The sequence below is a fragment of the Pezoporus flaviventris genome, unplaced genomic scaffold (assembly GCF_033815535.1).
Source record: "Pezoporus flaviventris isolate CSIRO_AGI_PZ_B2104156 unplaced genomic scaffold, CSIRO_AGI_Pfla_v1 ptg000036l, whole genome shotgun sequence".
NCBI lineage: Eukaryota > Metazoa > Chordata > Aves > Psittaciformes > Psittacidae > Pezoporus > Pezoporus flaviventris.
The window spans coordinates 27,736,497-27,751,936 of record NW_026892584.1 but is presented as its reverse complement, the minus strand read 5'-3'; the positions used below and the strand labels follow the sequence as shown (position 1 = coordinate 27,751,936).

At 44.8% G+C, this 15,440-nt stretch overlaps 1 protein-coding gene across 3 annotated transcripts in view; it reads right to left on the bottom strand.

Annotated features, from left to right (window-relative positions):
* ADCK1 (aarF domain containing kinase 1) overlaps window positions 1-15,440 on the bottom strand; it is an 81,267-nt gene that overhangs the window by 14,148 nt on the left and 51,679 nt on the right. For all 3 annotated transcript variants that reach the window (XM_061463725.1, XM_061463727.1, XM_061463726.1), the window contains 3 exons: window positions 12,624-12,782; window positions 9,092-9,250; window positions 5,719-5,835 (listed from right to left, as the gene is read on the bottom strand). In XM_061463725.1, coding sequence (XP_061319709.1) covers window positions 5,719-5,835; window positions 9,092-9,250; window positions 12,624-12,782 — 435 coding nt within the window. The remainder of the gene's footprint in view (window positions 1-5,718; window positions 5,836-9,091; window positions 9,251-12,623; window positions 12,783-15,440) is intronic.

Here is a 15,440-nt window from a genome sequence, read left to right as displayed (position 1 = left end):
TGAGGTCTCACAAGAGCAGAGTAGAGGGGCAGGATCACCTCCTTTGACCTGCTGGTCACGCTCCTTTTGATGCAGCCCAGGATACAGTTGGCTTTCTGGGCTGCAAGTGCACACTGCCGGCTCATGTTCATTTTCTCATCGACCAACACCCCAAGTCCTTCTCTGCAGGGCTGCTCTGAATCTCTTTGCCCAACCTGTAGCTGTGCCTGGGATTGCTCCGACCCAGGTGTAGGACCTTGCACTTGGCATGGTTAAACTTCATGAGGTTGGCATCAGCCTACCTCACAAGTGTGTCAAGGTCCCTCTGGATGTCATTCCTTCCCTCCAGCGTATCAACTGAACCACACAGCTTGGTGCCATCGGCAAACTTGCTGAGGGCACACTCAATCCCACTGTCCATGTCAGCGACAAAGGTGTTCAACAAGACCGGTTCCAACACCGATCCCTGAGGGACACCACTCGTTACTGGTCTCCAGCAGGACATTGAGCCATTGACCACAACTCTTTGCATGCGGCCATCCAGCCAGTTCTTTATCCACCGAGTGGTCCATCCATCAAATTGATGTCTCTCCAATTTAGAGACAAGGATGTCATGTGGGACAGTGTCGAACGCTTTGCACAAGTCCAGGTAGATGACATCAGCTGCTCTACCCCTGTCCATCAGTTCCGTAGCTCCATCATAGAAGGCCACCAAATTGGTCAGGCAGGATTTCCCCTTAGTGAAGCCATGCTGGCTGTCACCAAGCACTTTGTTGTTTTTCTTGTGCCTTAGCACACCTTCCAGAAGAATCTGCTCCAGGATTTTGCCAGGCACAGAGATGAGACTGACTGGTCTGTAATTCCCTGGGTCATCCATTTTCCCCTTCTTGAAAATGGGGGTTATATTTCCCTTTTTCCAGTCATCAGGAACTTCACCTGACTGCCATGATTTCTCAAATATGATGGCCAGCGGCTTCGCAACTTCATTTGCCAGCTCCTTCAGGACCCACGGATGGATTTCATCAGGACCCATGGACTTGTGCACCTTCAGATTTTTAAGATGGTCTCGAACCAGTTCCTCTCCTACAGTGGGCGCAAGGTCTTCATTCTCACAGTCCCTGCATGTGCCTTCCAAGACTTGGGTGGTTTGGTCAGAGCCTTTGCCAGTGAAGACTGAGGCAAAGAAGTCATTCAGAACCTCAGCCTTCTCCAAATCCTGTGTAGCCAGCTCTCCTGAGAGCTTCTTGAGGGGGCCTACATTCTCCTTAGTCTGTTTTTTATTTGCTATGTACTTGTAGAATCCCTTCCTGTTATCTTTAATACCTCTAGCTAAATTTAATCCCACTAAATTTTAGCAGCTACAAGGCAGCAGCTCCTGAGTCTTGGCAGAAGGGTAAATCCCTCACTAAAAGCATATTTCAAGTTGCAAAGCTATCAACCACGTTAAGGTAGCTGGGCTCTTTACTGAGCTAAGAGATACCATTCCAGTGCACAACCCATTTAGTCACAGAAGGAAGAAGAAAAAGCCATAGAAGGATGGGTGACAGTTGGCAATAACTGTGGGCAGTAGCCCATCATAATACCTTAGCTGTTTGCTTTCACATCTCAGCTTCACAAAACACTTTCCTGACCTCTGAATCATCCATGGGTCATGATTAGGCTCCAGTGAGCTGAAGTACATGGCATCGTTTCCTTTCTCTGACTCAAGACCAAGCCAGGGTCATCATGTGGGACTCTCCACTTGGCTACCTGAGCTGGCTGGTTAGTTGGAGGCAATACGGCACGTGCCAGGAGTGCATTCGTAAGCTCCGCAGCTCCAACAGCCTACTGATCCAGCAGCCTCTGTGAAGGAAGGCAAACCATCCACAAGGAGGGATAGGGAAGATTCATGCAGCAGATTAATGGTAAGATTTGTATACAGATAAAAGTCTCTCTAAATTAATCAGGTAAAATCAGAACGGGTGCAAAAGGAGCATCTGTGCCATTTAGGATCTTCTTCAAAAGTCCAAGCTCTAAGTACCCTTGCTATCCTTCCTTCCCTCCTGCATACAGTACACTACAAACATCTTAAGAGCACCTCAGTCTATTTTTCCTCCCTTCCCTGCTCTTCCCACTTCTTCCAAATGTATCTTCCCAACCAATACTGTAAATGCTCTTACCTCTTGAAACAGCCTTCTTAACCTTGCCATGTCTTGGTCTTCCCTCAAAATTCATGCCAGCTCATTTCTTGATAACTCCCCTCTCCAGGCTTCCCTCCCACTGTCAATACCCTAGCTACATGCTCCTCCTCAGCTACACTTGCACATGAATAAGTAACTGTTCCACAGGCAGATATTTCAGTGTTTGCACTTGTCTTTAGAAATCAAAGCCTTCTCTGATTAAATGCCATTACAATCCAGCGCTTGGACGGATCCAGAGAGATTAATGTGCTTTTGGGCAGCTTAAATGATAATCCTGCTACAGACGGTATTAAGTAAATGTCAGTAACCTGGTTTGAAGGGAGCTTTCACCTCAGGGATCCTTTCCATTTAGAGGAGAGAGGCTCAGCTTGCTTTTCAAGGCTGCATTGTCACGCAAGAGAAATCCTGCTTAGTGAAGACCTTTCTTCCTCTGCCCAGTAAAACAAAATGGAGTAAGATGATTTATAGAGGGCTTTATAGATAAATAGATTGAGGTGATTTATAGGGAACTAATGCATCCCTTGAAAGCCAGAACTGCTGCATATTATAAGCCATGTCACAGTTTTGAAACCTGGGTTGCCACCCTTTCCTCATGCTCTTTTCAGTGTCTGCTGCCTTTTCCTCACCTCACCACCATGCCATGCAGTTCTTTAGTCAGGGCATCAACAGCAGCAGCTGATAATGGACTTTGGTCATATATGTCCCTATCTGCTGCAATATGCCAGAGGAGAAGTCTGGGGGGTGCACTGCTCTTACCTAATCTTACCGTGGCTGTAATAACAGATCTCGTTTCCCATCACATGGTTCTGACAGGCTCAGTATTGCCTCCTTTCTACGGTTGCTTTACTAGCAATCAGTAGAAGTTAATCATTCATCTCAGAGGGTGGGGAGAGAAAAGGAAGAAAGAAGAGTTCAGCGCAGACACTGAGAGAGCTTTCAGAAACTCAGTCCTACCACTGAGCTGAGTAACCTCCTATACCTGAAGATTGCCAGAAACCACTAAGGTTTATACTTTGCAGTAGTAGAAATCTGTTGATAACTTTTTTAAAATTACAGCTTAGCCATCATTCAGAGGCCAGCTCAGAATCAGCAAAATACATGGTTTCATTGCTGCATGGAACCTGTTGTGCCAGGACATCATAAAAAGACCTTCCCAAAGGCATGGATGAACAAAAAAATGAGCTGAATTTTCACCCTAAATCATTCCTATTGCAAGCAAAAGCCTCCACAAGTTCGAAGAACTGAAATTAGCTGCTGCTTTGTCTTGGCACACACTGGCAGCAAAATACGTCACTGAAAGTCATTGAATTTTCTACCCTGACTGGCTGGAGAAAGCTATGGAAGATTGCAAACAGTGTCCCTCCTGGGGCTTCTCCACACAACTCTGCCATCTCCAGCAGGTTGAGAAAATTCAGAGAAGCAACCAAAGTCGCAGGGAGCTTCACTGTACTAGGTACCTCGATCTCAGAATGAATCTGCTGTCCAAGAACTGTGAGAAAGCCCAGCTCAAAATCTGAATGCACGTATGCTCAAGAGTCCTCATGCTACCACATCAAACCAAGCCTTTCCGCCTGACTATTGCAAGACTTGAGGAATATTCACTGTTGTATCTGAGCACTGTCTTTTTGATTTGACCTCTGTCTTTATAGCAAAAGGACAGGATAATTTCACTCAGAGAAATGACTCTCACTTTCAATCAGTTGAGTTTTTCAGGTGAATGGAGCTGACTGCATGTTCTGCCATGGATAAGGCTTTTAAAATCTCTCTGGATAGCGAAGTCCATGAGCTGCCATGTTCTCAAGAGTCATATTATAGTGCTCTTTGCAGACCAGATGCACCATTGAGGCATTTATCTTGGTAAACACAAAGAAAGACCATCAGCACAAAATAGACACAGAGAAGGATTTGTGTCTACCTCTGATTGCTGACAATGACCTCTGTGATGCCCTGATGAAAGGGAGGAAAACCAGTGACCCAAATGCTCGAAATACTTCCTTATGGAGATGTGAAAGGAGAGAGACTGCACTATCTACAAGTAAAGCTGTATTCATTTAAGAAATCCCTTGAATGAAAATGGACCAGACATCTCACAGGGAAGAGAGCATCGTTCACTATTACCCATTGACTTTGCTTGTTCATCACAATTACAACAGAAAGACAGTCTTAAAACCTACTTTAACTTTGGACCTTTCTTTCCTGTATTTCAGTGGAGAAACACATGAGAAGGTGCCTGCTTTTTTGCCTGCAGAGGTTACTAGAAAACATCTGCAGAGTGCAAGAGCAGAGGAAGAGATAAACAGGTAGGTTACTCAGTTCTCCATCTGTAATTTGGCTGAGCTCTTTAGGCAGAGAAAGAGCTGCATGCTGAGTTAGGGAGGCAGCTGAGCAGATACACATGTGCTCTCCTTGTGAGGTATACCAAACCACATTTCCCCTCCCTTGAGAGATCTCTGTCACGTCTCTAACTGATGCCACACATATTTTGCCACGGCTGGAAAGGGAGCAGACAGGAGGAAGAGCAGAGAGAGAGGCAACACTTAGATTTGGTAAGTGGATGGACAGATTAAGTACAATTCATTTTATGATGTAGTTCTTTGATAGCCAGTCAACCAAGTACAACTTTGAGGCTCATTGATAGGGCACAATGGGAAAGGCAAGCAACAGTGCCTCAGTCAGCACTCACTGACTGGGATGCGTGGCTTAACACAGTGTCCAATGGCTCAAAACCCTTTCCCCTGGCATCTTCTCAGCTCCTCTGGGAAGTAATACCTTCTTTTCCTCAAGAATCAATCAGCCACAGAGAATCCAAAGTGCTCTCCTGACTTCATGCCACACATACAAACTATTTCATTCTTCAGGGAAATGTAGGTTTGTTGTAGCAATGAAACCTGGCAGTTGTTTAATGAAGGACTGCAAGATTAGACAGTAATGTAGTAGCAGGAAGCAAGAAAGAAAACTGTTGCATTTGAAAGAAAAAGGGAGATTTTTGGAAAGCAGAAGGAAACATCTATGAATATTATGCAAATATTCACCATGTAGCAAATAGCACCATGTCAGAGGCTCCAGCACCCTAACAAATCATAGGTCTTACATGATCACAGTTGTACCTCTTGCATAAGGTGACAGCTTTTGAGATACAAAAGCTACATCCCATGCATTCATCCAGGAAAAAGTTAAGGCAGAAAAAAGAGAGGGAAAGAAGAAAGACAAAAACAATCAGAAGCTGATGTTGTTCCTTTAGGATAACAGCAACTGCCACCTAGGAACAAACCATGGGTGTATGTAATAGAAGAGGATGGTCATTTTTCACTGTCTGTCTCCTCAAATATCTCTCTAGCTGCACAGCCTACAGGACAGCCTGCCCCAAAGGCAGTTACGTATTTTTCACAGAAGCACAAGAACTGAGACCTCTCAGATTGATTGCTCTGTCCACATCTGTATGTGCTCCCTTTTCTGCCCCTCCCTGTCCTGTCAGCCTCTACTTTGCATTGTCGATTGATTGTCCACATCAGTTTTGAATTGCCCACCACACTCAGTTCAGAGATAGATGAAAAACTACCTCATTGACATCGATGCCATTCCTCTCCATGTAGGCCCTGTCATTCACCTGTCCCCCTTCCATAAACTCCATGAGAAGGACACGGCTTGATGAGAGCTCCCAATAGATCCTGGGAACCTGAAACAAGAGCAGATATGTTAGGTCAAGTAACAGGCTGGGAAAGCAAGCAGAATATATCACATACAACCTAGAAAACAAGTAAAAATGGAAGAGGCTGACGTGAGGACTTGTTTCTTTCCTGAGCACTAGGGAGGTAAATCCATCTACCAGCTATTCCCCATGACAGCAGCAATATGTGCAAGGACAGCACACCAATTTAAGAGCAGCAGTATCTGTCCTATGCAACATTTCTGGCTGTACTCTACAAGATTTTGACCACCTCCCTCCCACTGCCATTGTCTGAGATCTTGCTTATCTGCTTTGCAGTTTCTCTAGCTGGGCTGTTTACCTAGTACCTTTGCAAGTTTCTGAATCATCCACTCAGCTCCTTTAGACAGGAACTGCATCTTGTTTGCTATGCAAAGGGCCCACTTATGCAGCTCTAAAAATGATACGCCATCATCGTAAATTGTATTTCTGCAGTGCCCCTTGGAACAAAAATGCCTTTGAGCTGACAAACCCTGCATACTTAGGCCATGTGCAATTGAACTGGAAGAAAAAACAAGTGTCACAAATAAGGGACTTGTCAGAGAAACCCTGGGAGACCCTTAACTATCTTATTGCCAATGTGACACAGTAACAAGCGTAAAATGTCAAAGCACTTTTCATTCAACCTGCAGTAAATCAAGAGGCCCAGTGTCACCCAGGGACGCAGTGATGCAGGCATCACTCAGGCTGGCTCCCCTTTTGCAACCTCTCTTTCCAGCCAAATTCTTTGCATGGTGAAGTCCCTACTGTCAAGAGTCCTCCTGCTGAAGCTCCCTTTGGATATTCCTCACATCACCGTGCTGACATGACAGCTCCCAGGCTGTCCAGATTTGCCTTTGCAAAGGGGTGAAGCCACACAGGTACACTTTACCAAAGATATAAGGGAGCTCCACCCATTCCCATTATTGTGCCCCAGTACAGAGATACACATTTTGGATCCTATAAAGACAGAATCAGCTGTGCAGCCCCCTCTCCTTACCCATTCTGACTCGTCTGTGGACTCAGGACTCACACACTGCAAGGGTTCAGTACCTTGGGGCAGGACAGGAAGACGTAAGAGATGTTGCCCATCTAGTGTGACCAGAGCCAGGGAACCAGCTAGGGCACTGCACCTCATCACAGCTCCTGAACAAGCAGCATTTTTTAATACTCTGCTTGTAACTACTGACAGTGTCTCAGTCCCTCACAAACTACCTGCCTCCCCCACTGCTCCTGTCCTAAAGAGACCACTTTCCCAATGTCATCCACTTTTACCTTACCATATGTGTGCTGCTTTAGCTCAAAGACTCCTTCGCTGAGCAATTCCAGCATCCCTCAGTCCCACTGTTCAACACTGCTGGCATACTTGCCTGTCAACCCTGCATAAGACTTTGAGGCCACAGGTCCACTATGGGCAAGGGGGATTCAGTTACTTGCAGCCTTCTCAGCTTATCTGGATGACACTTTTTGCAGTTAGACTGGTGAGAAAGCAAGCCAACTCCATAACTAACAGTACCGCAGCCCATCCAGTCCACTGAACCCTACTGTTTTAAATAATTACAGAAGATTCTCATTCTTGTCTCAAGATTTACAGGGGAAAGTCAGCAGGCTTGTAAAGCACTGACCATGCTCTTGCAGATGCCTCTCTCACTCACAGCCGAATTCTTCAGCGATTTTTTTAATTACTCACAGATGTTTGGCTGTAATGCTAGGGCATGGAAACAATTTACCTCTGGCTTTAAAAGCTCAAAAAGGTTCACAGCACAAAATCCACTTCTCAGCTTTCTAGCATGTTTAGGAAAATTAATGATGCAGGAGACCAATTCTTCTGTTGCCTTTGGGGGATGAACATGTCTCTGAATTGGCAGGTCAGACAGAAGGATCCATTATTTAGCCATTTCAAGCCATTTGTTATTATTAGACATATTGATATCATGGTAGCTCCTCAACCCAGCGAACGGGTGATTGGCCGCTCCATGGGGATTTACTTCACAGTATCCTAGTTACAGCTGCAATGGATACAGCTCTCCGAGGTACACCACTTCTGATAAGCGCTCACTCAGCAAAACCACTGGCCTCTGGACTTCTGTAGCCCAGGTGGCTTTTAGATATCTGTGTCTGTGGGAAGGCCACTGCTGCCAGTGGGGTCCAAAATGATTGCCCCAAACCTGGAGGCAGGTGACAAGGAATTACAGCCCTTGCATGGAGGAAGCAAAGAAAAGATGGATGTATGAGCCTGAAAAGCCTAAAACAAACTCACCTCATTTCTGACATCTGTCACTTTCATCTTGGGACTTCTGCATAAACAGGAGGTGAAAACCTCCTTTGATGTGTGTATGCTGCAGAGTCCAAAGGAGGGTGCATTTTTTGCTCCTTTACTGTCTGTGCAAATGCAGTTACAACAGTGACTGTGCCCACAGCACAACGTGTGCTTGACCATACATATATTTCCAGAATGCTCACAGTGCAGGCTTGTGCCTCTTATATCTCAGCAAAAGTTTTGTGCACATGTGAGTTCGAAGATGTGAACTTACGTCTTCCTAAGAGATGTGTACATGCATGATTGTCTTGAGATATTTGCCATTGACCCTAGTCAACATGTAGCTGGAGATTTGGGTTAAGAGTGTCAGTGGGAAAAAGCACAGTATGGGGTGCAGTTGAGTTTGTGTATGAAGGTAACATGAATTCATTAGCCATGGATGAGATCTACCCCTCTACTCTGCTCTCGTGAGACCTCACTTGGAGTACTGTATACAGTTCTGGTGTCCTCAACATAAGAAGGACATGGAGCTGTTGGAGCAAGTCCAGAAGAGCTATAAGGAGTTATATACAACGATGATACAGGGGCTGGAGCACCTCCTGTATGAAGATAGGCTGAGAAAGTTGGGGCTGTTCATCCTGGAGAAGAGAAGGCTGCATGGAGACCTCATAGCAGCCTTACAGTATCTGAAGGGGGCCTACATGGGTGCTGAAGAAGGACTCCTCGTCAGCAATTGTATCAATAGGACAAGGGGGAATGGGTTTAACTTAAAAAGGGGATATTTAGGTTGGATATAAGGAAGAAGTTCTTTACTGTGGGGGTAGTGAGGCACTGGAACAGGTTGCCCAGAGAAGATGTGAATGCTCCATCCCTGGCAGTGTTCAAGGCTAGGTTGGACAGGGCCTTGAGCAACCTGGTCTAGAGCACAAGATGCATAAAGTAAGACTATTAAGGCACATACGTACATGGAAATATTTGTTCCCTCACCTTCAGGAAGTCAAAGTTCTTGAACATATCAGCAACTTTCTCAGCATTTCTACCTTCATGGAGGAAATCCAGCTCCAAGGGCAGATTCTTCTTAGCTTCTTCCACCAGCCACATGAACTCAAAATCTGGAAAGATCTGCTTCACAACCAAGAGGAGAACCTGAAGACAAGGAACAGGCAATCTGCTGCATCCTGGCTCCAAAGCCTCAGCCACACACAGTACGGTTTTGATAGAATCATTCCATGTAATTTACAGGGAGAAAAAAAACCAAAACAAAACAAAACACACACACACACAAAAAAAACACCAAACCAAACACAACAAAAAAAAAAACATCAAACCAAGCACAACAAAAAAACAATCTCTAAGTGCTTGTAGGGTTCCTGTGGTATTGTAACTCAACACATGGTGCCATGCTTTGGGCATGCAACATAAATTTTGGCTTGCTTTTCCATCCAGGAGCATCTAGGAGTTAAATGATGGCACAGACAGCAAATGGAGCCCAGCTGCCTGCTGCCTAGAAGCAAGAGAAAGAAGCTGTGGAGAAGAGACCACATGGTCAAATCTCTCCAAGGGCATTGCCCAGTAGTGACCCTCTTCTGAGTCCTATGGTTCTACATATCACTGTTTGGCTTCACTTGAACAACCCTCAGATAATGCAGAAGAGGAAGATCTAAAGTGAGGCTTAACTCAGTGTTACTTCTTCCACTGCAGAGCAAGAATTTTGCTAGCATAGAAAATCCATTGGGCAGTTCAGAGAAGACAGTGGAGTTTGCATACAGGTATTAGACTACAGAGAGCACTTCTGGTGGGGGTCAGAGGGCAAGTTGCTCCTCAGCATCAGTCACAGCCGCCCTAAGCAATGCTGAGGTGGTGTTTTGCAAGTGTCATACATTCACCACCTGCCATTCTCTCCTTAAAGGGATCAGGTATTCAGCTGCACGGGGCCTTGAAAGGCCCAGGAGAAAGGTTGCTGGAAATGTTTGCTTAAAGCAGTGATAAGCAGTCCTTCTTGAAGTATATCAAAATTGTGCAATTGGATGGCTTAATCAAAATTGTACATCAGCCAAGCATGCTTTCTGCTCAAATGAAGGGCCAGTTTCTCCACCAGTGACACAAATTTACATAACTGACAATCTGAACCGCATCTTAAAGAAAATAACATTTGGGGTTTTTTAACTACTTGTGTCATAAAATAAGAATAAAACATTAAGATGTGATCCACTTTGTTGTCTTCACCTTACTTGTTATGCACATCCATCTAAATATGAAAATTGACTTATTAATGTGTTCCTGGACAGTTTTCCTTTCTAGATGTCTGCAACTGAGGTGGAAATCCCTGCAGAGCAGGAGGAACACTTGAAGCACACGCAGAAAGCTGCTATCATTGAAATGTATGACAAAAAGTAAATTTATGAACCATCACTGCTCCTGTTCAGCTGTGTGAAAACATTTGTTCTCCACCCCTGTTTCTACTTCTCTTATCTAAATGTCAGTTCCAAACTCAATGTTCCTTTAAAAATGTAATCACCAGGTTCCAGACACCATTGAATGATTTTTCAACTGTTATACCTAGAAGCATAAATCCTTTCAAATTTATGTCACCCAAATGAAAAGTAACCAGCCATCTTCATGAATGTGTACATAAACTTTTTAGGGGCTGCAGGATTATTTCATTGGTGCCTGATGTGAGAAAATTCATGCATTGTTTTTTGCTTTCTTCAAATGCTCTTTTGAATCAATTTACCAACTTGACCATCAGCAGGGACAAACTTAACAAGTATTTGGCCTATCCCTTTTCTGACATGTGTCTAACATTGTCTTGAAGTAAGTATTGATGTAGGAAGAATAATGAAGTATCTCTCTCTGGATTTACCAGATGCTGTACTGATTCTTAAAGAGTCAGCACTGATGCCATGAAATCATAAGTGAATTCAGGAATTTTCCATCTAGCTTTTCCCATCCAGATTCCTTCCCTTCAGTCTCTAAATAAGACAATCTCCGTCAATATTTAAATCAGCCTGCTACCTAGCTGCAATATCTGTCTGATTCTTAAAGGACCAGTGCAGATAATCTGGCTTTTAGTGCAGCCTACACAAAAATAGTCCTACAGAAGGATATGATAATGGGTATAAGCCAACACTTTACAAGTGGTCCTTTAAAAAATAAGAGTGCATGTGTCATGCTGTGAACTACTTTCCTATAGCTGTGTGTACACAACAGATCTTGAGGATGACAAAACAGACTGTCTATTTGAGGAAGGACAACACTAAATTGCCGAAAAGAAATACACTGGTTTAGTTTCAAGTTTCCCAGGAGATTTAGTCTAAAACCAGAAAAGACAAGAATCACTCTAAAATCATTTGTTTAAATGTCTCTTACCAGTATAACCAGCAATCACAATAACATACCACTGCTGGTGGGGGGGGAGGTATTTTTCTATTATACACTCTGTTAAAAGGGCAAATGGCCCAACAGGGATTTAGGTCTTGGCTCATACCTACATCATCTTCTCACTGCCCTGGTTTCAGAGTCTTTCATTACCTGCCCATCCTTCTTCCCTGACTGCTTAGTTTCTGCCATCCTTTTCTGGGCAGGAATGAAGGATGCCATAAGCCCCTTGAGATCTGCTGTGCTGTGATTCACAAAAGCAAACTCATTGGGCAAACCACTGCAGTAAGTCCTGGAGAGGACCAGAATCAAATCCAAATCCTCAGCTGGACCCAAAACTAGTTTAAACAGCTCTCTGTTCTCAAAACAGAAATACCACATCTTATTGGTATATCTTTATTGAACCCCAAAAATTTCACTACAAATTCAGAATAAATATTCAGCTGCAATGTGATGTGCTCCAGCTGGAACCATCTGTGCTTCTTTGCAGACTAGCCACAATTATTCAAAGCTGGGTGTTTTAGATGTCTAAAGAAGCTTTAGCTATGATGTGCTTCTCTGAGAGTGTGCCCACAGGGTCTTTGATAGGATCTTTGATTCCTGATCTTCTGTGATGGTGAACTTTGTGTCACTGCATCAACAGTACCCTCTTAAACACTTACCAGCCCCCTTCAGCCTCCCTCCTGAAGCCACACTGGAATTTAACTGAAAAATACATGCTAATCATGTAGAATGATTTTTCCTTGGCTACACAGCACTGACTGCAAGGAGAAATGAGGCCAGTTTAATCAACCACTTAACAGTCTCTCTTCACAGGCTGAAGAGAGACGTCAGGACTCACTCTCTAGTTCTTAAATCTCATATGGACTTACTCTCACGTCATTCACATTTACCTGTTTTCTTCTTCTGCCCTCCTTCACTCTTACCCTTTTCCTCAGTCTTTCCAGCCACACAATCGCCCACACTGCAGTCCTCACCACTTTCTGTATTATTCCCATAAGGCAACATTTATCTCTGGGGAGGTTTCAAAGCGACACGATGGTGGTATAATACCTGCTTAAACCATGACACAGTGTGAATGTGGCCCCCACACGTTCCGATGGCAATTGCTCTGTAAGTCAAAGCCAACAGGTAGTTTTACCTCTATGAGCAAAATATCCTTGGAGCTCTGAGCTTGAACCTTTGGGTGCTGGATTTTCACTGCCACCGTTCTCCCATCCTGCAGCACTGCTTTGTGCACCTGGGCTAGAGATGCTGCTCCCAAGGGAGTGTACTCAAAACTCACGAAGAGCTCTTTTATCTGCCAGAAGAAGAGAGAGAAGCATCAGCTTGGGGTGCGAGAGACTATTCTAAAGAAAGCCCAGCCCACAGGACAGAGATAGCATGTGCCAAAGCTGGACAGGCTCAGCCCTTTCATCCTTTCCTTGTTCCCCGCCTGAGCCTTGTCACTGCTTGGACTCCCAGTGAAGCCTGCCAAGCACGAAAGTGCCCTGGAGATACTCTGCTCATGGAAACCTGTGGTAGAGCCCCAGCATCACATTTCATCTAGTACATGGAGTGGCCCGGCAGCATGTGAGGGATCCCTCCAGGCTGTCCTGAAAATGGGCTGGAGCAATTATGGTCAGCATCCTTGGTCACTACAGGGTGCAGAAGCCAACAGCTGTCCCTTTTCATGTATTTCTTTTGCAGATATTTATATGCCACCCACCATCACCCCTGAAACCTGACTGCATATTCCCATGCATTATAGCAGTGTCACCTAGCTTACTTGGTGAAAGCCAGGATGACCAGGAGCAGTGGTAAGGGCTGGATTCAAGGCAGGGGGACAAAAATTAGAGTTTGTGCTTCTTATGACTTGCCCTGAAAATACATTTCATGTGATGGACTTTCTCATACCCTCTGCAAAATTAACCAGTGCTCCCTGCTCACAAAAAGCACCAGGTGGGGTTAGCAAAGCACTCTATGGGCAGGAAAGGAAATTATTGGTAGCTCTGGTCATGCAACTCAGGATTAGACTATAAGGAGAGTTGCAGATGAACAAGCAGATTCACCAGGGGAATACAAAACCTAAACAGACATGGGTGAGACAATGGGAGATGGACAAAGGCCCATCTGTCCTGCATAATACAGAACCTTGCTACAGACCCTCAGCGCAGCACCAGGCAGCCAGGACCCTGAAAACACTATTACTATGGTCACTAGAGATGCCATTCTTGCACTGTTAAATTAGCTTGGAGGGAGTGCCAACATGGTTATGTGGCTTCAAGCACAGAGCTGGTTCATGTAATGCTAGTTGAGGGTTTCTGTCCTGCTCTGTAGAGCAAGGTGCAGAGAAGGCTCTGAGGTAGCCAAGAAGTCAGCAAAGGGAACCTATCCCACACTTCCCACAGGCTGGACTGATTTTGGGTGAGCGGTTGAGAAGCCTATAATTTATGCAGTAACAAAAAAGAAAGAATGTCAGTGCATTTTTATAACCTGCTTTTTAAAAGGTAATTAAAGATGGGAGCTGCAGCGAGCTAGTAATTAAATATGAATAAAGACCTTCTAAGCAAAGTCTTCATGCAAAGCATTAACTGAATATTCTTTTTGCTGACAAGGAAGAAAAACACTATACAAGGAGCAGCCTGTTCCCTTCCGCAGCTGCCAGGGAATGAGCCCCCTCCCACACCACCCTACCCCTTCTCTTTCAACCCCTTCCACAGAAACTATTGCTAGCAACAAACTGGAGCATTTGCAGCAATTAGATTCCAATAGAGAGTCAGCTGCCTCCAGTAATTCACTAGGAAGGTGCATTCTATTTATTTATTTAATTCCCTTTGGTCCTGGCAGCAAAGTCAATTAAGTAAAACAACTGCATTTAAAAACAACTAGTTATTTGTTTTGTAATTACAGCAGGTCCATAATTCAAACCTACTGACATTCACACCTCTAGAGAAAAAAGGTTTTCCTTTCTTCCCCTCTGCCTTTTCTTTTTCCTCTTACTTCTGGATTTTTGAGACCCTCATTTCAGATTAGTATAAAGAAAAAATCACCTAGGATGACAGACAGCTATGGGGACACATGTTCAAGACACAGGGACCTTCACCTTTTGGTGAAGTTTTTCTATCAGCTGAATAGAGGATCTGTTAAACAGAAGAGACTTAAGGTGGTCAGGAGCATGTTGGGCTAAGAGATCACAGTATCACACAGTATCACAGTATGCTAGAGATTGGAAGGGACCTCGAAAGATCATCTAGTCCAATCCCCCTGCCGGAGCAGGAACACCTAGATAATGTTACACAGGAATGTGTCCAGGCGGGTTTTGAATGTCTCCAGAGAAGGAGACTCCACAACCTCCCTGGGCAGCCTGTTCCAGTGTTCCATCACCCTCACTGAGAAGAAGTTTCTTCTCAAGTTTAAGTGGAACCTCTTGTGTTCCAGTTTGTACCCATTACCCCTTGTCCTATCATTGGTTGCCACTGAGTAGAGCCTGGCTCCATCCTCGTGACACTCCCCCTTTATATATTTATAGACACTAATAAGGTCACCCCTCAGTCTCCTCTTCTCTAAACTATAGAGACCCAGCTCCCTCAGTCTTTCCTCATAAGGGAGATGTTCCACTCCCTTAATCATCTTTGTTGCCCTGCGCTGGACTCTCTCCAGCAGGTCCCTGTCGTTCTTGAACTGAGGGGCCCAGAACTGGACACAATATTCCAGATGCGGTCTCACCAGGGCAGAGTAGAGGGGAAGGAGGACCTCTCTTGACCTACTAACCACCCCCCTTCTAATACATCCCAGGATGCCATTGGGCGCCTTAGCCACAAGGGCACAGTGCTGGCTCATGGTCATCCTGTCGTCCACTAGGACCCCCAGGTCCCTCTCCCCTACACTGCTCTCTAACAGGTCGTTTCCCAACCTATACTGGAACCTGGGGTTGTTCCTGCCCAGATGCAGGACTCTACACTTTCCCTTGTTATAT